The sequence below is a fragment of the Neoarius graeffei genome, chromosome 1, assembly GCF_027579695.1.
Source record: "Neoarius graeffei isolate fNeoGra1 chromosome 1, fNeoGra1.pri, whole genome shotgun sequence".
NCBI classification, from domain to species: Eukaryota; Metazoa; Chordata; class Actinopteri; order Siluriformes; family Ariidae; genus Neoarius; species Neoarius graeffei.
Genome location: NC_083569.1, coordinates 126,971,979 through 126,996,470, shown reverse-complemented (window position 1 = coordinate 126,996,470; position 24,492 = coordinate 126,971,979). Strand labels below are relative to the sequence as shown.

The following is a 24,492-nucleotide window of genomic DNA, read 5'->3' as shown; positions in this document are numbered from 1 at the left end:
CCTTTGATCACTCTAATGACTCGCAGTTCACACCCAGCTAGCAAGAGAACCATGAGTGAAGTGATTTACTGCTTGAGTTAGTCTACAACTCTAATCAGAGAGACAGGTTACACAGTGACGGTAGGCTTGACTCAATGCTATCCCAGAAATCCTTCCTGTAATATGCAAATTTGGCCGCCTCTGATTGGACAGCCAAATTTGCATATTACAGGAATGATTTCTGGGATAGCATTGAGTCAAGCCTACCGTCACTGTGTAACCTGTCTCTCTGATTAGAGTTGTAGACTAACTCAAGCAGTAAATCAATTCACTTCTCTTACTAGCTCTGCTTTGCAATAAAAAACACACACCATTGGTACAAAGCAAGCCCATTCACTTTATGCTGATCAGAGAATTACAATGGTTTCTCATATGATAAAAATGTGCGATTCGCGATTAAATATTTTAATCGCTTGACAGCACCAATTATTATTATTATTATTATTATTATTAGAGACACTACATGCTGAATTCAGAAACAAGGTAAATAATAAACGTGAACATGAGCTGTAGATATTTATGCTCAAATCCACTCAAAGTAGGGGGCGGGGCACCATCACGCTGTGTCAAGACAAGAACTTTCCTGAGAAATAACGCGAACGTCTGCATCATGCGGGATTTGCGGGCGGGAGCGGGACAAAATATGGCAGGCACGGGCGGGAGCGGGACTGAAAATCATAATTCTTTGCGGGCGGGAGCGGGACTGCACAATGCGGGCGGGAGCGGGACTGAAAAATCCGACCCGCGCAGACCTCTAATTCAGATGTCACCAGCCCACTGACTGATCTCACTAAAAAGGGAGCACCAGATCCGGTCCAGTGGACGGAGCAGTGCCAACAGGCTTTCACCAAGGTAAAAGCTGCAGTGTGTTTCGTGGGTGGGGGACTTTTACACTCCCCTGACTTCTCTCTCCCCTTCATTTTACAGACAGACGCATCGGACAGAAGGCTGGAGGCCGTTTTGTACCAGAAGGTGGAGAGCAAGGAACTGTAAATCAGCTGCAAGCTCTCGATGCGCGAAAGTATGTACAGCACCATTAAAAAGGAGTGCCTGGCCATCAAGTGGGCGGTCCTCACCTTCCAATACTACCTGTTGGGGTGCCCTTTCACTCTCTGTTCGGACCACGTGCCCCTCCAGTGACTCCACCGCATGACGGATGCCAATGTGCGGATCACCCATTGGTATCTCACCCTCCAGGAGGTTACATGGTTACATTCGAGGTGGTCCACAGATGGTAGTGGCAGACTTCCTGTTCCATTGAAGGGGGAGTCCACTGCAGGATGGATGGCTCCCCAGCCCGAGTCGACCGGTGGGGGTATGTGGCAGTAGGGACATGGCCTAGCGGCAGTTTGAGAATGGAGGGTGAGTCCAAGGTTTCTTTATTTGTACCATACCATAGTACTGGTAAATTCGTTGTGCAGGCAGGAATTCAGCGATCCCAATACAAAATGACAACAGTACACACATCCTAACATATACAATCCTTAAAAGTGTGATCTTTAAAAAGTACTTCATCATCAATTGTTCAGCATGAACAAAATTATTCACCTCTGGGCCTTACTGTTCAGCAATACAATTGCTGTTGGTACAAAGCTCTTTCTGTACTGTTTTGTCCTTCCCTTAGGGACCCCAAAACGATGACCAGAGCAAAGGAGCTGGAACTCACCATGCAAAGGGTGTGAGCCATCTTTAAGAATACAGGTAGCTTTATGTTGTAACTCTGTCATAAAGAGAAGACATGGTGGGTTGAAGCTTCCCAATTAGCCACCCAGCCCATTTATTTGGTTCAGGGAGTTTTTGTCCTGTAGTGACAGATTACCAAACCAAGACACGAAGGCCAAAGATAACAATGACTCAATAAAAGCACGATAAAATAGGGTCAGCATAGTTTTATCAATGTTAAAACGGAACAATTTCCGAACATAAACAACCGCTCTTGCATACTGCTTCGCAGTTCTTGTTAAAAGTCAATTTATCATCAATGACAATCCCAAGATACTTGTAATTATCCACGCGTTCAACAGATTGGCCCTTGATGACTGTGGGATCATGGTTTGGAGTCTGATTTCTAAAAATCAATAATCATGTCCTTTGTTTTGGATGTATTAAGCACCAAGAAAGATAGATCACACCACCTAATAAAATCCTCCAAGACTGGACCATGGCTGTATTCATTATTGCGTAACAAACTTACAATGACGGTATCGTCAGGCAAAGAGAGCTTTTTCTCAGATTTTCTTCTCCTCAAACAACAGTGATTTACACGAAAACAAAATTCTTTCACACTGAGCGCTACAAGGCTCTCATGAAGACATTGACGTAATTTTTTTGTCCCAGTGTAAAAATTGTGGACAACAGAGCCAGTTGAAACCAACTGACATTTCTGATTTTTTCGTCAAAGCACTGTCGGGATTATAATCAATGGAGTCAATGGAGCAGTTGGGCTGTGAACCGGTCACGTTGAGGCTTCTTGTGCAAAAACTGTAAATCCTATCGTTTAGGTAGACACATTGTGTGAATCAAGACAAGTGTGACTCCAACTTTTGAGAAAATTGTGTGGAGTGTGTGAGGGAATTTCCTGTTCTATTATTTCTGATCTATGTATATAGCTTGCTAACGTTAACTTAAGACGCCCATGTCTTACAAAACAGCCTTAGCATTATCCCTGTACACTCAATGACGTGTTAAGTCGAATCTCTCTGGGAACTCTCATCACTGAAATTGTGTACATTTCTTTTCCTTTAGCAATTATTATCCTGTAGGATAAAAAGGGGGGAGAATGTGAGGGAAATTTAGTGGATGAACATTCCTATTCTCTGGGTTTCTGTGTGTTGAGCTCAAGTGGCCTAATATACTGAGAAAGATGTTTTTTCCAATGTTGTAATCGCTTTTCTGTGGCCTTGGTGGTAATGAGCAGGGTGCTTGAGTTCGTCCTAACTACGCATCTTCTCATGATGTAACCACCTTTCCTGACCTTGGTGGTGATAAGCAGGGAGCTTGAGCTCTCCCTAACTTGCATCTGCCTAAACATGCCAAAGCATGCCAGGTGCACTCATTAGTAAAACTTCATAGAAAGTCTTGAGCCAATTACGTGAAGACACAAGCAGTGAGAGAATGCCTTCAGAGGATAATAGATAACATTCCTAAAACACAACTCAGTGTGCGCGTACTCTCGGCATCAGAAGTGGTATCTTCTCTTCTTTCCCTTCCTATTTTATATATATCTGTTTATATGATCTACTATAATAAATAACTGAAAAGATGACTGCTAAGCGTTTTGAAGTGTTTATTATAAATTTCCATTACAATTTGGCGTCCCTGGGTGGGCCCTATGCATCTGATCCTCGGACGACGGAACATTCCCAAGGCTACGGTGCGGAGCTGAGAACTCGGACGAGAGACCAGGCCATCAGGGCTCACCGAACCAGTAAGTGATACCTTTGCATTCTTGTGTAAAGAAATTAGTCGAAACAGTATTTAAAGAATGATACAAGAAATGGACAGAGATTTGTCCTAGTATTTAAAAAATGATATAAGAGACAGACAGAGATTTGTCTTAGTCAATGAAGACTGATATAAGAAATGGACAGAGATTGTCCCAGTCAAGGGAGACTGATATAAGAGACGGGCAGAAGTTTGTCCGAGCCCAGGAGGACTGCTAAGCTGTGGTACCAATCAATATGTTTGCAGACAACGGATAAAACACAATTTTGAGACGACAAACCGCGAGTAGTTTATTGGGTTGTGTAAGAGAATTATCCGCCTAAGTGACGACTGGGTAATCGCTCGCCTACTTGAGGAGGTGAAGTACGGTTGCGTGTTTCGACGGATTCACGTTCAGCGATTCGCAGGAATTGAATCTTGCTCCCTTTGTTCTGTGTGAACAACTGGCCCATCGGAGGAATGGGATAGAGAGGTTAGATCGTGAAACCACAGACACACCAGTGTGCACGCAAAATATTGATGAATTAACAGAGTACTGTTCTCCTCCAAATTCTGAAACAGAGAAACAGCTTTTGTACACATGCGTGAGTTGTCTTTGAGGTTGTTGTGCTAAATGATAACTACTTTTAGCTTAAGGCAAATGCCAGATAAATTATTTACTAATAAGAACACACCTAAAGGATTATTGTGTCGCATTTTTGGACATAGTCCAACCTATTCTTCTTGTGATCCTGATAAATAAAACTCAGCCATTGTTGTCATAACCTATTGATATAACAGTGTACAATGAGGAACAGAAATGGTAAGTTAGGGAAAGAAAAAAAAAAAGCAAGCGTGAGGCTATATGTGCTATAATAAGAATTGGATGTTTCTATGACAGCCCAAACATCCAGTTTATGAAAACCTCGTATGGCGAGGATTATTTGGCACAGTTTGATATATGGGTAAAGGACTTAGAATTCCCTGAGAAGGGCAGTTTTAGTCCCAGGCAGATAGGACAGTTAGAAGAAAAGTTGAAACAGAAGGAAAAAGAAGAGTCTGCAGATAATGTTAAGTTCTTAGGGGACTGGAGGGCATTTTCTGAATGGAAAGAAGAAATACTTAAGAGAAAGTACGAAAGAGAGACACGACAGGCAGGGCTCTCACCCTCTTCTCAGTGTTTGAAATTTAAGATGGACCCTGACCTGGAGTCTGCCCCACCACCCCGACACACACTGCCTCCTCAGCAAGGCGGAGCATCACTCCCACAAACGCTTCACCCACAGAAAGGGGGAGAAGTCAAGACAAAAAAAAAAAAAAAACTGAGCCTCTGGAATCTCTCCCAGCCTACCAGCCGCCTCCAGCATCAGCGCCTCTCAGCGCTTCTCCATCACACACGAGATCCGGTCTTGCATATGGTGATGGAAGAGACACCCTCCTGGACCTGACCACATGCTCACCAGTGGGTCCACAAGGCTGTAACCTAAAGTCTGAAGTTCTTCATCTTCCAATGGTGGAAGTGGCTGGAGCTGACAGCGTGCTTCTAGTCCGCAGACCCTGGACGACAGCTGACATGAAGGAAAGCATGGCTTCTCTTCCCAATGTGAGAGAGGTAGGAGGAAAGAGATTTGGTAATGAGCTGTTGCTATTTTGCAGAGAATTCCGACCGACCACCCATGAACTTCGCCGCCTACTCATGACCAAGATGGGTATAGATTGGAACAAGGTTTCCAGAGAGTGGCCGGAAGCTGACCAGCGAATGACTACACCAGACTGGAGCGCGGCTGGCAATGGTGAGTATAGAGATACCATCACTGCTCTCTGTGCTCGTCTGGACAGTGCTTTCCCTTGAACATAGACATTACTAAGATCAGTATGTGTAAGCAAGAAGATGGTGAAGTGGTGTCAGCATTTCTCACCCGTCTCACCGCCACGCATGAGGAAAAAAAAAAAATACAGTGGCCTGACCAGGCCCATGACCCTGGCTGCAGTGGAAGGCACTCCTGAGCCTCACCAAGATCGAGCAGTACGCTGTGCATGCAGAAAAGCTGCTGAAAGAGAAGGAGAAGACAAAGTCGGCACAAAGAGACCAAGACCTACACGCCGCCACTCTCACTCTTCTCCAGACTGCTCAGCCTGGACCTAGAGGAAGAGGTCGAGGTAGGGCCGAGGCAGGACGACCTGGGGTGACTTGTCCTGGATAAAAGGCGCAACCTGCTACAACCGCAATCAGAAGGGACACATTGCTCGAGATTGTCTCCACAGAAGCAGCCAGAGGCCCTGTGAGGAGTACAGCAAAGCAGACTGATGGGCGGATTCCAGGAACGGGCCCCACACAGAGAACAGGGGAGGTAACACACACACACACCTGATGATACACATACACAGACAGCAGCATTCACATAACGTTAAACACATTAGTAGCAGCACCTGCATGCAACAGCAAGACTACACAGAAATGCCCGATACACCAGTCCAAATAGATACACCTGAAGTTGCATTAAGTTTGTTAAAATACACAACTATTCCCTTCTCTAAACTCCCTTGTATGCCCCTCACTGTATGTGGGCATGTGTTAACCTTTTTAGTAGATTCTGGAGCAGGACACTCAGTGATACAACATGGGGTACTTCCAGTAGACCCACCGCTCAGCTCAAATTCTATTCAGACAGTGGGCATCTCAGGACGACCTGTAACCGAAACTTTCTCAGTCAACCTCCCGTGTGAAAGTGAGGGAGGAATAGTTACGTCCCACTCATTTCTCATCCCACACATACATGTCCAGTAAATTTGTTAGCACGTGATTTAATGTGCAAATTAGGAGTAAATCTCACGTCCACTCCAGATGGACTAACTATTGTGAAATGTGCAGTGTGCAGTATGGGTTTGGAAGCCCTCTGTATGTGTATGTCTGGCGGCTCTGCTCAGATCAACTCACACAAACTCCCAAACACCTTGTACAGCTCGCACACTTGAAAACCTCATCAGTTGACACAGACTATAGGAAAGAGGAAGATTTACATTGCACAGCACATGTTCACCAAGGGCAAGATGTAGAGTTTGAAAATACTTGGTTTGCAGACCCCCATGCACGTGAACGATTGACCCTCAAAACTACATATTGGTCTAAACATTATTGTGCTGTGCAGGTCCATTTTACTCGTCCGAACAGCTGCATCAATGCTCATCGCAGTGTTCTCAAACATGTTATGCGCGGCCTCATAACAGAGGACTCTGAGGTTGACTGCTGCCAACATGATCTCTCTTACATTGTTAATTCTATACCCCAGGTCTCATTAGCAAAACCACGAGCCGCCCATTGGAAAGACGTGGGGAAGTGGGTCAAGAAGTGCGCAGCCAATGGCAATGAGTGGTCCCAAACAGAGGACCCTAGTGTGTTGTTTTGCAAAAAGCTTGGGGTCTACAACAAAGTCATGCCATGTTAAGCGCAGCATAATATTAGCCTCTGATGACCAGGGTCCTGGGGACCCCGGCCATAGTGGCCTGTTTGTCTCTGTTTCCACAGGCATAACTCCAGCAGAGGTGCACCCCAAACTGGCAGGAGTTCCAAATTCCGTTTGGGTGAAGGGTAAACATGATGTGGGCCTAATAAAGAATGCTGAACCAGTGGTGATCACCCCAAAATCAGATTTCAGGCCTAGACAGACCCAGTACCCACTCAAACCAGAAGCAATCACAGGTATAAGACCGGTCTTTGATTCGTTGCTGAAGGCAGATGTAATTGTCCCTTGCCAGGACTCTCCAGTGCGCACTCTTATTTTTTCCAGTTAAGAAGGCAAGAAAACCGTCCCAGCCCGATGAGTGGAGGTTTGTCCAAGATCTGCAAGCAGTCAATGCTGCGGCTGTCCCATGCGTGCCTGACGTACCTAAAGAGCGCTCTGCAGACCACACCCACTCTGGGACTGCCTGACCCCAATAAACCATTTGTTCAAACTGTAGATGAAAAGAAGGGTTTCATGACCTCTGTTCTTTTGCAGAAACACGGGGATAGATTGAGACCTGTAGCTTACTTCTCCAGCAGGCTGGACTTCCTGTTTGCCTGCGTGCAGTTGCTGCAGCTGAAAAGGCGGTAACTGCCTCCAGAAATATTGCGGGGTATTCTAACCTCACCCTTTTGGTCCCACATGCTGTCTCCCTGCTTCTGTTGGAGAAAAAGATGTCACATTTGTCAGCACAGAGATGGTTGAAGTATAACACTGTCATACTTGATATGCCTAACATCATTGTGAAACGTTGTTCTGTTCTGAATTCTGCCTCTCTTCTCCCTACAGAGGACGATGGAGAGCCACATGACTGTGTTGCACTCACTAACGATTTTTGTTCCCCCAGGGCAGATTTAAAGAGCGACCCTTTGGAAAATCCAGACATGGTCCTCTATGTGGATGGTTCAGCCTTCAGAGACCCAGAGACGGGAAAGAAGAAAGTAGGTTTTGCCGTAGTCTCAGATCACGAGGTCCTCAAGGCGTCGTGTCTGTCCTCAAACCTGTCGGCACAGGCCGCAGAGCTCTGTGCCCTTATTGAGACATGCAAATTGGCTGCAGGGTGATCTGTCAATATTTTTACGGACAGTAGGTACACATTTGGCGTTGTGCACAATTTTGGCACTATTTGGAAACACAGAAATTCTCACTAGCACAGGATCTCCCATTGCACATCATACACTGGTCTCTGAGTTGTTGGATGCTATTCTACTCCCTAGAGCCATTGCTGTGTGCAAGTGTGCTGCCCAAACTAACAATACTGATCTTGCGTCTCAAGGGAATGCCAGGGCGGACGCGGCAGCCAAGTGTGCAGCCTCAACTTCCAGTTCACCCTCTAACCTCGCCTTTCCTCAGGTTTCTACCCCCTGTTTACAACTAGCGGACCTTCAGAGCACTGCCACCCAGGACAAGAGACGAGTCTAGAAACAGGCAGGCTGTATCTTTGCAAACTCGGTCTGGTCTGGGTTTGTCCCTCGGGCCGTCCCTGTCTACGAAAATACATGTTCCCTTTCTATGCAAAATTGGCACAATGGGCTCACCCATGTGTCAAAAGGGGGGGATGGTAGCAGAAGTAACAAAGAGATGGTTCATAGAGGGGTTTTCAAATTATGCTGCGAAATTTTGCAAGCAATGCTTGACATGCGCACAACATAATGCAGGTCAAGGTATCAAACTAACTCAAGCAGCACACCCAATACCAGACAAACCATTTGATCATCTCCAAATGGACTTCATTGAACTGACACTTAGAGAGGGAAAATGGGCCCCTTAAAATAAACTAAGCAAAGCTTGTGCAGAAACAGGGCTAGGATGGACAAAGGTCCTCCCTGTAGTACTCACACAAATGAGGATGCAAACTAGACCTAAACATGGGTTAAGCCCATTTTGAAATTCTGTTTGGACGAGTACCCAACACGGGGATAGGGCCAGTTCAAGGAACACTGCCGGACACCACACTGTGTGATGATGCAATGTTGAATTACTGTGCAACGTTGTGCTCTGCTTTGAAATCTATCCACAAACAGGTAAAAGAAGCACTTCCCAAACCCACTGAGGGACCTCTGCATGATCTACAACCAGGGGATTGGATCGTGGCGAAGGACTTCCAATGAACCAAGTGGAACAAGCCACGGTGGAATGGCCAATTCCAGGTCCTGCTCATGACCCCAATGGCAGTGAAGGTCACAGGCAGTGTGATGTGGATCCACACTAGCCACTACAGGAGGGTTCCTGAACCGGCTGAGCAGGAGGAAGAGGAAGGCCTAAGTGACTAGACGCTGACTAAAGCTCGTGAGGAAGAAAGGAATCACTGCATGGAACAGTGCAAGTATCACATCAATCACGTACACACCCTCAATAGGGAAGAGTATTTCAGTGTCTAGCCAATAAAGTCTTAGGGTTTCGAATTTCCTCCAAGTCCCGGTGAGGTGGGACGAGGGCTGATAGGGCATGCCCGCCCTCTGAGCACCAATACACGTCAAGAAGGGCAAGGGTTAACTCAGTAACATCACTGAGGCACTGAACAAGATGCGCAAGGTTGCTGAACAATTATGAGCATGGAGGAGTTGAAGACAGCTGATGGTGTTGGTTGAGTGGATGAAGACTCTGATTCTATCCACCATACCGGTCCTGGGCTTAGTGATTGTGATGCTATGTTTGCTCCCTGTTTTCTGTCAATGTTGTATGTCTGTGTTTCAGAGGCAGCTGACAAATACTGGTTACCAGATGGGAAAACAGACTCCGACGACTTACCTGACTGGCCTCCAAACCCACACGAAGACTATAACCCACCGTTTGATGACATCAGCACAGTTGAAATGAATTAGTCCTAACTTAAAACACTTTCATTTACAGTTGTTTCCTGTTCTATTATTCCTGATCTATGTATATAGCTTGCTAATGTTAACTTAAGACGTCCATGTCTTACAAAACAGCCTTAGCATTATCCCTGTACACTCAATGACGTGTTAAGTCGAATCTCTCTGGGAACTCTCATCACTGAAATTGTGTACATTTCTTTTCCTTTAGCAATTATTATCCTGTAGGATAAAAAGGGGGGAGAATGTGAGGGAAATTTAGTGGATGAACATTCCTATTCTCTGGGCTTCTGTGTGTAGAGCTCAAGTGGCCTAATATACTGAGAAAGATGTTTTTTCCAATGTTGTAATCGCTTTTCTGTGGCCTTGGTGGTAATGAGCAGGGTGCTTGAGTTCGTCCTAACTACGCATCTTCTCATGATGTAACCACCTTTCCTGACTTCAGTGGTGATAAGCAGGGAGCTTGAGCTCTCCCTAACTTGCATCTGCCTACACGTACCAAAGCATGCCAGGTGCACTCATTAGTAAAACTTCATAGAAAGTCTTGAGCCAATCACGTGAAGACACAAGCAGTGAGCGAATGCCTTCAGAGGATAGATAACATTCCTAAAACACAACTCAGAGTGTGCGTACTCTCGGCATCAGAAGTGGTATCTTCTCTTCTTCTTTCCCTTCCTATTTTATATATCTGTTTATATGATCTACTATAATAAATAACTGAAAAGACGACTGCTAAGCGTTCTGAAGTGTTTATTAGAAATTTCCATTACAGAGAGTGAAATTTGTGGCTGAAAACACAGTTTAAATGAGAAATTTAGAGCTTTTTTTTCAAGCTGTCTACACTCGAACTGGATCACCTTCACTGAAGTGCAACACCATAGACACTCAGTATAAAGTCTGAATTTCTCCAGAATTGATCATGGTGATTGATCTGTGACTGATCAAAAAGTATAGAACCTAGCAAAAAAAGTTGAATGCCAGATCCACACAGGAGAATTTTGTCTCCATTTTAAAGTTTGAATCATGTCTCTAGGTGAAAGCATGCCAGAGCAGCAGATGTTTGAAAAACGATAAAAACGTGCCATTTTTTTTCATTTATTCCCATTGAAATGAATGGGAAATTTTGCGTGATTTTTTTCGCGAAGTAGAATGATGAACAAAGTAATAGCATAGCGAGTCCAATCGAGCTGCACGTTTTGATATATTGTTTGTCTGTGTGCGATGTACGGTTATTGGGTTATTCGAAATCGAAATTTGTACGCAAGATGAATAAGAAGAAACACGCAGAAGAACAAGAGTTTGCTGTGCTTTGCACTGAGACTTCTGCAAAGTCAAATAAAACATAGCATCAGTAACTGTAGGGAACAAGGAGAAACTTTATAATGCAGCCGAGAAGAAACATCAATTTACCTTCTTGCGTGCTGGAGGAGACTTGCAGTCCTCCACACCAGACAGCTGAGGAGGAGACACCTCCTCCATGGCACGAAGGATCATGCTACTTAACCACACTGGGTTCAGTGGGAGGAAGGACTCCTCCTACGAAAGACAAAAAAACAAACAAATGCGCATCAATATTTGTCTGGTCAAATATACAAACTTTAAATACTAAATAAACCAGTTAACTTATTGTTAAAAAAAATAACTCACTTGCTGCTGAGCCAAGCTGGCCTGACCAGGAACCTGCAACTGGGAAAATTAACATCACATATTTGATTAAATAGATGCTTTTTAATTACAACTGTGACCCTGTTTACCAAAATGTACACAAACACATAATAAAAAAAAAAAAAAAAAAAAAAAAACCTTTAACCTTGCTGCTCTGACCAACGACCTTCCACTGGAAGGGGTCAGGAGACAGAGGAGCACGTACCTCTCCCTTCACAACCAGCTTAGGAGAAACCGGGGGAGGTGGTGGTGTCTCCAGGAACTGCTCTGTGGCAGTCCACAGCAGCTGGGTAAGGATGCCCATCCCCTCACGATCGCTCAGGTGAATCTGCAGACATGACAATACAAATCCATTTACAGACAAAGTTCAACTATAAAAAAGTAGCTTGTGTTGACTAGTTCATATCAGCACACAAGAAATTATAGCAAATTAGACTTTGTCACACATAGATATTCTACTTACGCCGTCTCTGCTCCACAGATCCAAGCGCGTAAGGGGGAAGTGCTCCGCCACAGAGAAGTACCTCACACCTAAAAATATAAAAAAGAAAAAAAAATAAGTCATTACAACATCCACACGTGTATTATGACTATGTTCATTACTATATCTTCACAGACGTTTTTAAGTACATTTCTTTTTCTTGTTTTTATTGACGTGATATGTTTACACACCCATACGAGCCGTCACGCGGTGGTACTCTTGACGAAGGAGGACCTGGTATGTCTCATCCTCCTGCAGACGGGGGGGGAAATCCAGCACAAAGACCTGTAGAAAACACGTTTGTTACCAATTGACATTTTCATTCAAAATCACACGTTACAATAAATGCACATGATTTATTAAAAGCTCATACGTTTAATCTTAGAGTAAGGCAAGGCAAGTTTATTTATATAGCGCATTTCATACACAGTGGCAGTTCAATGTGCTTTACAGAGGTAAAAGCAAAACAGTAAACAATAGAAAATAAAATTACATAAAATAAATGGGGAAGAAGAGAGAAAGTTCAGTGAAAACAGCAGAATAAAATGGAATAAAAGTTAAGTAAAGTTTAAAACGTAAAGATGACGATATTTATCAATTAGCAGAAAGCATCTGAGAACAGCTTGGTCTTTCGTCTAGATTTGAAGCTGCCAACAGCAGGAGCATTTTTGATGTCCTCTGGGAGTTGGTTCCATAGCTGTACTGCATAGTAGCTAAACGCTGCTTCACCACACTTTGTTTTAACAACAGGTTTTACCAGTAAATTTTGCTGCTGCGATCTGGTAGATCTGATCGGGTTAGGCCGCTGCAACATATCAGAGAGGTAATTGGGCCCTGTACCATTTAGAGATTTGTACATCAGCAGCAATGCTTTAAAGTCAATTCTGTAGCTTACTGGAAGCCAGTGAAGGGACCTTAGAATTGGAGTAATGTGCTCTGTTCTTTTTGTTCGTGTGAGAACCCTCGCCGCTGCATTTTGAACCAGCTGAAGTCGTTTGATGGTCTTTTTTGGCAGGCCTGTGAAAAGGCCATTGCAGTAATCAACCCTACTAGAGATGAAGGCATGTATAAGTTTTTCCAGATCATTTTTTGACACAAGTCCTCTTAGTTTGGAAATGTTTTTTAGGTGATAAAATGTTGATTTAGTGATTGCTTTCATGTGACTGTCAAAGTTTAGCTCGCTGTCAATGAAAACACCAAGATTTTTAACCATATCTTTTGTTTTAATCCCCTTTGTGTCAAGAATAGTGGTAATCCTGAGTCTTTCATCTTTTTTCCCAAAATAGAAGTAATTTTGTTTTATCTGTGTTCAGGTGGAGAAAATTTTGTGACCTCCAGTTGTTGATTTGGTCGATACACTGGTAGAGACATTCAAGGGGGGTATAATCATTAGGTGATAGAGCAAAGTAAATTTGGGTGTCATCTGCATAGCAGTGATACAACATTGAGTTGTTCTTGATAATTTGTCCAAGTGGGAGCATACAAAGGTTGAATAATAAATGGTCCAAGGATCGACCCCTGGGGGACACCACAGGTCAAGGACATTGATGTCGAGGAACAATTTCCCATGGTAACAAAGAAGCTTCTATCTTTTAACTATGATTTTAACCAATTGATAACTTTACCAGTCAACCCAACCCAGTGTTCAAGTCGATATAGCAGTATGTTGTGATCAACAGTATCAAAAGCTGCACTGAGGTCCAGTAACACCAGGACCGATGTTTTGCCTGCATCAGTATTAAGACGCATGTCATTTATAACTTTAATCAATGACTTTAGTCAATGTACCTCTAGTGTTGTTGAAGTCCTACAAATACAGGACAAGCGAGACATGAAATAACACGTACCTCCGGCCAGCGGCTCCTCACAGCAGTGAGGAAACTTGCGTAATCGACGGCTGCCTCATCGATGGTCCTGCTCGCGGTCAGGTTGTTGCTAGGGGCAAGAACACAAACAGCATCAGGGGACCGAGGAACATTAGCATGTAGGACCTCAGTCCGCAGCTGAGCGGCGTGGGCCCCATAGGTCGACAGGACACCAAAAGAAAACTTTCCTTCTGGCATCACGGTGAAACCATCTGCGATGGACCGGAGGTGGGAGTCCCCGACAATCAGAATGAACTGCAACAACAAAGAAAATTTCTTTAGCATGAAAATCATTAATACCTCTCAAGATCAATTACTTTCTTCATAAACTGGACAATAATAACACCTTCTTGTCAGGAGACTCCGGTGGGATGACCAACTTGTGGCTCCGTCCAGTGAGCTTCGAAATTGGCCACCTCCACACCCGATGGCGGAACCCGGTACCGCGGCCTGTTTAGTAAAGGACAAAACAGATAACGGTATTATTGAATTGAAAACAAACCAGGAAATGTCAACAATCATTCGTTTATATGAGCAAAACAGTACAGAAAAGAAAACCAGTTTAAAAAGTTTAATATTGATGATGAATCAGTTTATTGATCATTTAGGGATAAAACAGGTGGATACTCACGTGCACGAACTTCGGGACACACATTACCCAGGCTCCCGAAAGGCTGGGCTGGGGGTGAAGATCCAACCACCTGATGACACATAAAATAAGTGTCTTTCAAAACACTCAAGGTGACTTTGCATCACATAAAAAGAACATAGTTAAATCAAACAAAGCTAAGATAAAACCAGACAAGTTCAAACAAACACATTTTAAATACAAGATGATGTGTGACTGTAAACATATTAAACCTCAGACAGTGTCTCAGTGTAAACACTGTGTCTGCGTTCCTTAAAATAACTCTCTCTGTGTGCGAGTTGTGATAGGAACATACGTTGCTGACTGGAGCTCGAGAGCAGGGGGGGTAGGTCTCCCTGGTCCTGGACCCTGCGTCCAGTGGGGTGGACACCGTCTGGACCGTCTGATGAAACATCAACACCAAAGAAATCTAAGTCATGGCAGTTACATACTGAACTCAGCAGTTAAAAAGAAAGCAATATGTGACATTTCTACTGCTATTTTCATGCAGACAGTTGTCACCGTGACACAGAAGCTTATCTACTGTGTAAATACCTTCGGGGGGGAAGTGACTGGAGTTGGCTCCTCCAGGTTGCGCTTCCTCCATCGGCGCCTTGCTGCCTCGGACCTCCTTCCCTTCCTCGGCATCCTGCTGGACAGAAGACAAAAAAAAAAAAACTTCTTCCAAAGATAATAGGTTAAGTAACCTAAACCTTAACCTAACTACTTAATGTAAATTAATCTAATCTAAAATAACCTAATATAATATTGAGAGTGGAAGAAAGGATGATGTGGTGATGGTGTGTGTGTAAACAAACTGCTCCAGGAGTCCTGAGGGTGAGGAGTTGAGGGCGATGAATCTCGAAGATGATGATCAAAACCTTCAATCAATCAAAGAAAACCTGCAATAAAAATAGAAAATGTCCCTCTGTTACTTTGAGTCAGCAACAAGCCAACAGCATAACAGACACGTTAAACATGTTTACTTTTTGTAATGTGCGTTTGTGAGAGAGCAGAGCAGGGCCTGCTGACTTATCAGTAAACAATTTTTTTTCCTCAAGACAAAGAATCACATCAACACTATAAATACACCACCACAAGTAATACTACTAACTTAAGCTAATGTGCAGGATTTTATCATCAAAATGTACATTAATTACTAAAAGTCAAAGTAGTCATGTATGAAAATGCTCGCTTTTCTATTTAATCAATGTTGGTTGTTAAATCATATATATTACATTTAAATGTAATTTCTTTCTAAGTCCATACAGAGACATTTAATCACAGTTTATCACAAACAATCAAACAAACACGGAGAAATGTGGTTTTCCCTGGACAGAAGGAGAATGTAACAATGTAGTCTGAATAGATAGATAAATATATAGCTTTCATCTTTAATCTTCTTGTTTAGAAATACACCAACAGTTAAAACCAGGGATGAGAATGAAAAATATTTAAAAAGTCTGAAAAAACCAGGGCGGGGCCCATGGCCCAGGGGGGCGGGGCCCAGGGGCTAATGATTTTTGGCTTTTTTTTTTTTTACACCCCAAAACCATTAATTTTATCTGCAAAAAGTTGCAATGTATTTGGAAATAAATTCCCCTTCTTGGTGGACTACCAGGTGAAAATGATTAATATGGTACAAGAGACTTGTTTTTAATCAATTCACATTTGATGGTTTCAAAAAAATCAATGCACCTTTTAATATAAACAAGCTCTACAGTATTATATTTCTGCATTTTAGCTATTCATGTCTTTGAATACTCTAATCCTTTAAAATGAAGTGCAAACCAGAAAAAAACAGAAAAAAGTTCTGTCATATAATTCTCTGAAGCTTTCTTCTGATGTTATCATGGTAGCAGGAGGTCTTGCATATTAAGCAGGCAACATTCAACATAACTCATCACTTCCCTTTCAACTGTTGTGTGTACTAACGAGGTTTTATCTGGACAGGATGTTGTGTCATGTAATGCAGATACCATACGGTCAATTTGAAGATCGAGATGGTGATTTTGAGTTAAAGAACAGGCATGTACAATGGGCATTACAAATTGGAAAAAAAAAATTTTTAAATCAAAAACTATAAGTTCATCTCGGCCTTAAAAAAATGTGGGCAGACGCTCCTGCGCGGCACATCCCAGCAATTTCCCCCCATGAAATGAGCAATAAGGAGGAGAGTTATACACGGTATCATACCTAAAATTTTATCAGAAATATAGATATGATACTATGATTCTCCCCAACATGCTACATTAGACAAGCTAACCTCATTTATAAAAAGATACACACTTGTATATGACGTGCATTTAATATATATGATGTATATTCATACATTGTTACTTTACGGAAATCTTCAATAAGTTTGGTCTTTTCATGACAGCCTGTTGTAGACCTAAATACAGAGGTGTCAAAAGTATTACCATTTATTACTCAAGTAGAAGTACTGTGGTTTAGAAATACTTTTCATGAAGTAAAATTATCAACTGAAGCTTTTTACTCAAGTAAAAGTAAAAAGTATACTGATTTCTAAACTACTTTAAAGTACAAAAGTAAAAGTAATGAAAGAGGAAAAAATGCTATTAAGGACAAAGGCGCAGCCTAGAAGTCCACATACAGTCCATTCTCCTGACCCATTAAAATGTGTTTCATGGAGCACAAGTAATAATGACTTGTTGTCTGTAAGTGTTGTAATGGTGTAAAACTTCATACCTCAGAAGTTAGTTATCAATACATTTTTATTGAAAATGTATATATTAAAAAAAAATTGTAATGTCCAAAATATTGTATAACGCAATATTTTTGCAGTATGCTGGCAATCATTTTGTGTCCAAAGTTGCATTGCATTCACTGTCTAAACAGCAGTAATAATACAGTATTTGAATGCTATGAATGAATGAATACTACACTAACACTACTGTAAAATTGCAGTTTTTTTCTTTTTCATATGGGACGTGCAGTAGAGGCAGCAGGTTCCAGTTAAAATGCAAGAAAAACACTTTCTCATCCCTACTAGTCACTGCTTCACCGAGAGAAGTCAACAGAATGTTTGTGTTCCAGCAATGCGAGGCTGAACACAGGCGAGGAGAGAAAGGGCGGCCACTGGAATGCTGACACACTACAAGCTAATATAACGTTTACTAAGCTAAGACCTGTCACTTTACTCACTAACACCCACCAAGATACCATAACTGCGTTTGTAAACTTAACCTGACTCAGAAAAGAGAATGCCACATATGGTTTGTGTGTGTGTGTGTGTGTGTGTGTGGGGGGGGGGGGGGGGGGGGGGATTCCACTCCTGACAAACGAATGAGAGCCCGCAATTTACTAACGGTGTCGAAGTCAGAGCTCGGATTGCTGTGTGCTTGGAGCGCCCTGAGTGGCAGTTTATTAGGTGGACAAAGTAATATAAGTAATATAAAGATTGGCGCAATGAAATGCAAGTAACGAGACTATTATAAACGTAACGAAGTAAAAGTAAATGCTTGAAAATGTAACGAGTAGAGATAAAAAGTAGGTTGAAAAATTATTACTCCAGTAAAGTAGAAAGTACCAAAATTTCTACTTAAGTAAAGTAACGAAGTATTTGTACTTCGTTACTTGACACCTCTGCCTAAATATAATGCACAAGAAATGACACTCCTCACCTCAACATCTCATCTCATTATCTCTAGCCGCTTTATCCTGTTCTACAGGGTCGCAGGCAAGCTGGAGTCTATCCCAGCTGACTACGGGCGAAAGGCGGGGTACACCCTGGACAAGTCGCCAGGTCATCACAGGGCTGACACATATGCCGCTTTTCCACTACAAACGCGGCTGAGCCGTGCCGTGCCGAGTCGAGCTGAGTCGGGCTGTTGGAGTTGCATTTCGACTACAACCGCGCTGAACCGTGCTGGCTGGAAGTGGGTGGACACTAGGGTTGGGCGGTATTACGGTAAGAAGGTATCCCGAGGTATCCAAAAGTACCAACGTTATCGGTCTCATTACCGTCATTTAAAAAAATATATATAATATCTAAATAAATATGGAGTACATGAGGTCATAATATAAAATAATAAATTGAAGATCATCCCAAATAACTGTGTGATCGTATTTTCACTAATTCTATCAATTTTCTAAAGAAGTTCTCATCGCGTGCAGGGTTGTTTATGTTGTTACCATGGCAACCCTGCATGACATTTGGAGTCTGACAGAAAGCTTCGCGAGAGACTGAGACCGCGGTTGAAAGATGGCAAGTCAAGATAACGAGTTAGTGGCAAAAAAAACAACAACATCGGCAGTGTGGCAGTATTTTGGTTTCAAACCAAACGAAAAGGGAGAGCCAGCAAACACAGATGAAGCTGTGTGTAAAGTATGTAAGAAGACGGTCACGGCGCGAGAGGGGAACACCTCCAATCTGAGTGTTTTGAGTAGGTTACATGAGTAACAACAAGGTAAAATAATATAACGTATGACATTTGGGATGTGGGTAATAAACGTTTGAAATGTCATCTACTGAAGAAACGGAAGAAAACATCGTAGCGTAAACTGTTAGGTTTCTGGTGGGAATTAGCAATGCGCTTGCTATCTTTGTTGGGTGTGTTAAACCGTATGGATTTAAGTGGAATAATTGTAAGGAGTTATGTGATCAAGACAACGTTTTAAGCAAGGTAAGGCCATTTGATTATTAATTTCCCCGCCATGGCATGACGTGGGCCCATATGATTTTGCCTTGTGCAGCTATCACGCATTTGAATTAGGTTCGCCTCATTTGCGCTGAAGAATATGGTTTATCGCGCAGTCTAAACAGACTTGGGTGTTGGTTGATTCTTTTTCTTTTTTTTATTTCCCATGCTTGAAAGGGTATGATCCTGCTCATCGTGTACTTTTTTTTGATGGAGTAGGTGAAATAGTGCTGCAAATGGCGTTTCAACGCAGACATGTGTAAACGACAGTTGAATGCTATTTCAAGATGAAGGAAGAGTTGCGTGATGCTTTGAAATATCTCTTAATCCATACCACAGTGCACACAATTCGCTATGCTGCTTTTAAATAGTACATTTGAGGCATAGGCGCAGGTCTGGACAAGGTCCGCCGGTATAGGCGCACGTTACACAGTAGGCCGAAACAAAATATTTTTTTCTCGGTAATACCGTATTCCCCGGGAAAACACAGAGACAGTTTAAAGGTATCAAAATTTGGATACCGCCCAACCCTAGTGGACACATTGGGTGGAGTTAGCGAAAGTGGGTGGACGTCATGTGATGTCGTTAAGCAGCGCAAACAGTGACATCAGTGACAGTGGCGGAACAAGTCAGAGCCGGGCCGGGGGCGGGGCAAATGACCGGGCCCTTTATTAAAGCTTATCATAACATCATTTTAGGCTACAAAATGTCCGCAACTGCGGTGTTTACCAATTTCAACACTACCGGGTGCAACTATGTTATTTAGTACATCAAGTCCTTCAAACGAACATGTAACTCAGAAACAAAAAAAACATTAGGCGACATACTGTACATGGCTCATAATAAAACATCAATAGCCTACTGCGCGCATTATTTGAAGGGCATACGACGAGCCTTGCGCTCCGCGAACTCGTCCACGATGCTCTGTATGTCACTGATTCAGTGATCTTTTCAGCGGTGGTCTCACGACCCGAATAGTAAACAATAAACATGGAGGACATGGAGTCGTTAGTGTTGCTGGTCTTGGTGCTGTGGCTTGTTGTCACCGACAACGCCAACAGATACTGGCAAGAGCGTATAGATGAGGCGAGGCGCATAAGGCTTCAGAAATTCTCGTAATTCGTAATTATTATTCTTCCGGGTTTGCGGTGTTTACAGATCCCAGCGTGCTCGCGGGGCGTGTGTGGGCATGTGAGGACACTCCTCCTCACCAATCAGTGCACAGGGGAGTGTCTGCTCACGCCCCCAGCCTCAGTCGGCTCGCTTTGGCTCGCTTCAGCCCCACTCCAAAACGGTGCGAGTTTTAGGGGCTAAGCAGGGCTGAAGCGAGCTGAGTCGTGCTGGTTTTTGGTAGTCGAAACGCGAGCCGTGTCGGGCTGAAGTGAGCTGAAAAAGGGTAGTGGAAAAGGGCCAATAGACACAGACAACCATTCACACTCACATTCACACCTACGCTCAATTTAGAGTCACCAGTTAACCTAACCTGCATGTCTTTGGACTGTGGGGGAAACCGGAGCACCCGGAGGAAACCCACGCGGACACGGGGAGAACATGCAAACTCCACACAGAAAGGCCCTCGCCGGCCACAGGGCTCGAACCCGGACTTTCTTGCTGTGAGGCGACAGCGCTAACCACTACACCACCGTGCCGCCCGGCTCACCTCAGCATGTCCTTTACAATCATTTAAGCCACCATGGGCAATGCTGAAATCACTGTTGCAAACAGTACATCGCGCGAAACTGTCATTATTTTCTACCCTTATTAGACAGGGAGATTATTAGACAGGGAGATTATTTTGTGTAATCTGAGCTGAAGTGGGTTTTGTACTTTCGTTTTTTGGGGCGCGCGCTCTCTCTCTGCTATGCCGGTCGGTCCTCGAGAAAAGGGATAAAAGCCCGCCCACACTGAAAGCTGATTGGCTTATTTTGCTGAGTAACCCAATCAGGATGCTCTTTGTCTGGCATGTGCTACATGAACAGCCACACAGGCAGTGTTGCCACATTGGGTGGTTTTCAGTGCATTTTGGCGGGTTTTGAACATATTTTGGGATGGAAAACGTCAGCAATATCTGGCAACACTGCACACAGTCTCCCTCGCGCACGCACATTCTGAGATGCGTGATGCAGACCTTAATGTTGCGCGCGCACGCTCTTGCTCGCTTCTATCAATATGCAGGAGACTCCCGGAAGTTCTGGGAGACTTGGGATGTCTGCGTTATAAGGTGACCACAGATCGTTAATCATACCTCCCCCCCTGAAAATTTCTCAACGGATTTACATCGATCTCAAAAACGTTCATTTTGGTCTGAAAAAGTCGGAAATCCGCCGATCGGCGGAAAAATTCTCATCCCTGTAAAACAAATTCTATCCCCAAATCATGAGAGTAATGTCTACCTTCAATGATCTGAATTTTGTTTAAGCTTGTTTGCTTGTCAGTAAAGTACAGGCTGCTAGCGGTCGGTGAAAGCAATGGCGGCTTTTCGTGCGGTTCGCCTAGCTCCGTCTAAAGGCAATTAGCTACATTAGCTTTTCATGATCACAATGGTGGCTTTTCACGCCGTTCGCCTAGCTCCGTCTAAAGGCAGTTGGCATCGTTAGCTTTTTAGCTCGGCTTAACGTTCTTGTATAGAAACAAACCTACCGTAAAATCACCAGAGAGTAATATCTAGCTTCAATAATCTCATTTTTGTTAAGGATGTATTCATATCTGTGATTGAGAGAATGCGAGACTGGCTTTTAGTTCCTTGACGTCCTCATGCAGATGTTCAAGTATATCAAGTTTGTGGTTTTTGGACTCCAGTAAACTGACCTTGATGGATGTGACCTTGGCAGTACTGATAGCGGGGGGGAGTCTCTGGCAGGGGTGGGCGTATCGATCTGAGTATCGATAGTATCGATACCAAGGTGAGTATTGGAATCGAAACTAGCGTGATGAGATCGATACTTTCGTTGCAGTTTCTCTTCAATACGTCCAGTAAATTAATCGAATTTACTCAGAGTTCATGCGAGCGTAGTTTCTCTCTCAATCTGTCTGTGTAGACCGCACACCTCTCTCTGCCGCTCACACCTTGCCCCTCCCCCTCCCTGCTTTGTCGGAGAGCGGAGAGTCAGAGCACTGACTGAGAAAGAAAGGATTTTCTCTAAGGCGGGACAGTTAATAACTCTGAGAAGTGCAATCAAAGGGAAGAATGTAATGTTACTGTTCCTGAACAAAAACCTTAATCTGTTATCAACATGGGAACAGAGCCAAAAGGGCACCTCAAGGGATACTTCCTTGGAGGGCTTTGTGCGTAAAGAGCCAAAGGTTACGAGCCACTTGTAGTTTCCACCCGATTTGCACTACTGACTATTTTTCACACAGATATGCGTGCAATGGAAGGGTTTTTTTGTGTTGTTGATATTATATTTATTACATTCAGGGTTCTCCACGGATTGAAAATATAGGGGGGTGGGGGTCAATCGGATGACCTTGAAACAAATTTGCATAGATTTACATGTGTCATTTGCATAACATTTGCATAAAATACTCTCAAACAGTTATCATTTAGAATAGAGGAATCAATTGGACTGGTACAAAACACATCATACATCAAACATTACACACTTACACATCATATTCAGACACATTGTTTGAAATCGAACTGGAAAAAAAAAATTTTTATTTAGCAAACTACAAAAAAAGAACAGAAAAAGTACAGAAGTTTTTGTATTAACTATATTCACACTGCTCCACAAAAGCTGACATTGTTTGAAATGGAAATGTAATTGCAGGCACCCCTGGAAAAAAATTATTTTTTTTAGAGAGTAAAGTACATCGAAAAGATGTTGTTTTAACTATATTTACACCGCTCCATGGCCATATTTACACCGCTCCATGGCCATATTTACACCGCTCCATGGCCATATTTACACCGCTCCATGGCCATATTTGCCGCACCAACTTTGAACTTTTTGTTTTTATCCTTTATTTCTCTGCCGACAATAACAATCAGTTATCTCGAACTTGGTGTCGATTCACACGTTATTATAAAGGAGTGTGTGGCAGCGGGGGCGTGGTCTGTGACAGGAGGGCGGAGTCAGGGAAGGTAAGTGGCAGAATCACTACACCGGTCATTAATTAATGTGTTTGTGTGTCTTCCCAGTGACCGTGCCCTATTTAAGGAGAGAGAGCGAGAGCAGAGGGAGCTCTCTCCCCAACCAGACGGCTGATGTGTGCGCGTGAGAGAGAGTATATATGAACACTGAAAAGCTGAATAAAAGAGAGTTTTGTGAACTCAGTTCTGGCCTGCCGTCCTTCTGTGCTCTCCCGGGTTTCAGCACCACTGTGACAGTTCATGTAGGTGGGTGGAGCACAGAAGGACAGCAGGCCAGAACTGAGTTCACAAAACTCTCTTTTATTCAGCTTTTCAGCGTTCATATATACTCTCACACACGCATCAGCCGTCTGGTTCGGGAGAGAGCTCCCTCTGCTCTCGCTCTCTCTCCTTAAATAGGGCGCGGTCACTGGGAAGACACACAATCACATTAATTAATGACAGGTGTAGTGATTCTGCCACTTACCTTCCCTGACTCTGCCCTCCTGTCACAGACCGATGCTTGACCACGCCCCCGCTGCCACAGCATGTTATCTCCCGGCGCAAGAACAATGTGTCAAAAACGCCGAAGTGTGAAATGCTTTTCTTAGACTATAATCGTCAGACTGACTAAACTAATTGCTGGTAAATGAGTTTCACACTCGGGTGTTGCCGCGTTGTCGGTACTCCAACAGAGAAAGGCTATCTGTCACAAAGAAAACAAAGGGACGTCTCTTCCTTTTGTAAAGGGGCGGCAGAAATTAAACGGGGGCGGGAATCACAGAAAGGGGGCGGCCCGCCCCTCTAAAACCCCTCATGGAGAACCCTGACATTGTTGCTTTTGTTTACTTATTTTGCACTACTGACTTTGTTACTTTATTACTGACTTTATTTTTCACAAATATTTGCGTGCAATGGAAGGTATTTTTGTGGTGGTGTTGACATTGTTATATTTATATTTTTGTTACACAGTGTTGCTTTTTTGTTATTTTGCACTAGTGACTTTTTTCTTAAACAATTTTGTGTAGCAGAAGGTGATAAGGGAATTTTATTATTAATATACTGTTACATTGTTTTATATTGTTGTAGTTAGTTAATAAAAAACATTTTTATTTGCCTAAAATCTTTGTCCTGTGTTTTATCATACTCATAACTAAAAAAGGAAAAATCACAAAATTATTCAATGATCATAACATTTCAAGTAAAAAGTATCGCTATCAGTATCGGCGATACTAGCCCTGTATTTACTTGGTATCAGATCAATACCAAAATTCCCAGTATCGCCCACCCCTAGTCTCTGGAGCCTCGTCTGTCTCAGTTGACCAGTCGCGTGTTGGGC

The 24,492-nt window shown here is 43.2% G+C and overlaps 1 protein-coding gene across 1 annotated transcript in view; it reads right to left on the bottom strand.

The window, feature by feature from the left end:
* The window catches only part of LOC132883328 (histone-lysine N-methyltransferase PRDM9-like), a 75,688-nt gene that overhangs the window by 32,298 nt on the left and 18,898 nt on the right, over positions 1–24,492 (bottom strand). Inside the window, exons 2-12 of the mRNA XM_060916794.1 lie at positions 15,239–15,322; positions 14,976–15,072; positions 14,737–14,823; positions 14,424–14,493; positions 14,139–14,242; positions 13,775–14,047; positions 12,119–12,212; positions 11,910–11,977; positions 11,592–11,774; positions 11,429–11,467; positions 11,192–11,317 (exon numbers count right to left, since the gene is read on the bottom strand). Of these exons, the coding sequence (XP_060772777.1) occupies positions 11,192–11,317; positions 11,429–11,467; positions 11,592–11,774; positions 11,910–11,977; positions 12,119–12,212; positions 13,775–14,047; positions 14,139–14,242; positions 14,424–14,493; positions 14,737–14,823; positions 14,976–15,068 (1,137 nt within the window). The 5' untranslated portion in view covers positions 15,069–15,072; positions 15,239–15,322. The remainder of the gene's footprint in view (positions 1–11,191; positions 11,318–11,428; positions 11,468–11,591; positions 11,775–11,909; positions 11,978–12,118; positions 12,213–13,774; positions 14,048–14,138; positions 14,243–14,423; positions 14,494–14,736; positions 14,824–14,975; positions 15,073–15,238; positions 15,323–24,492) is intronic.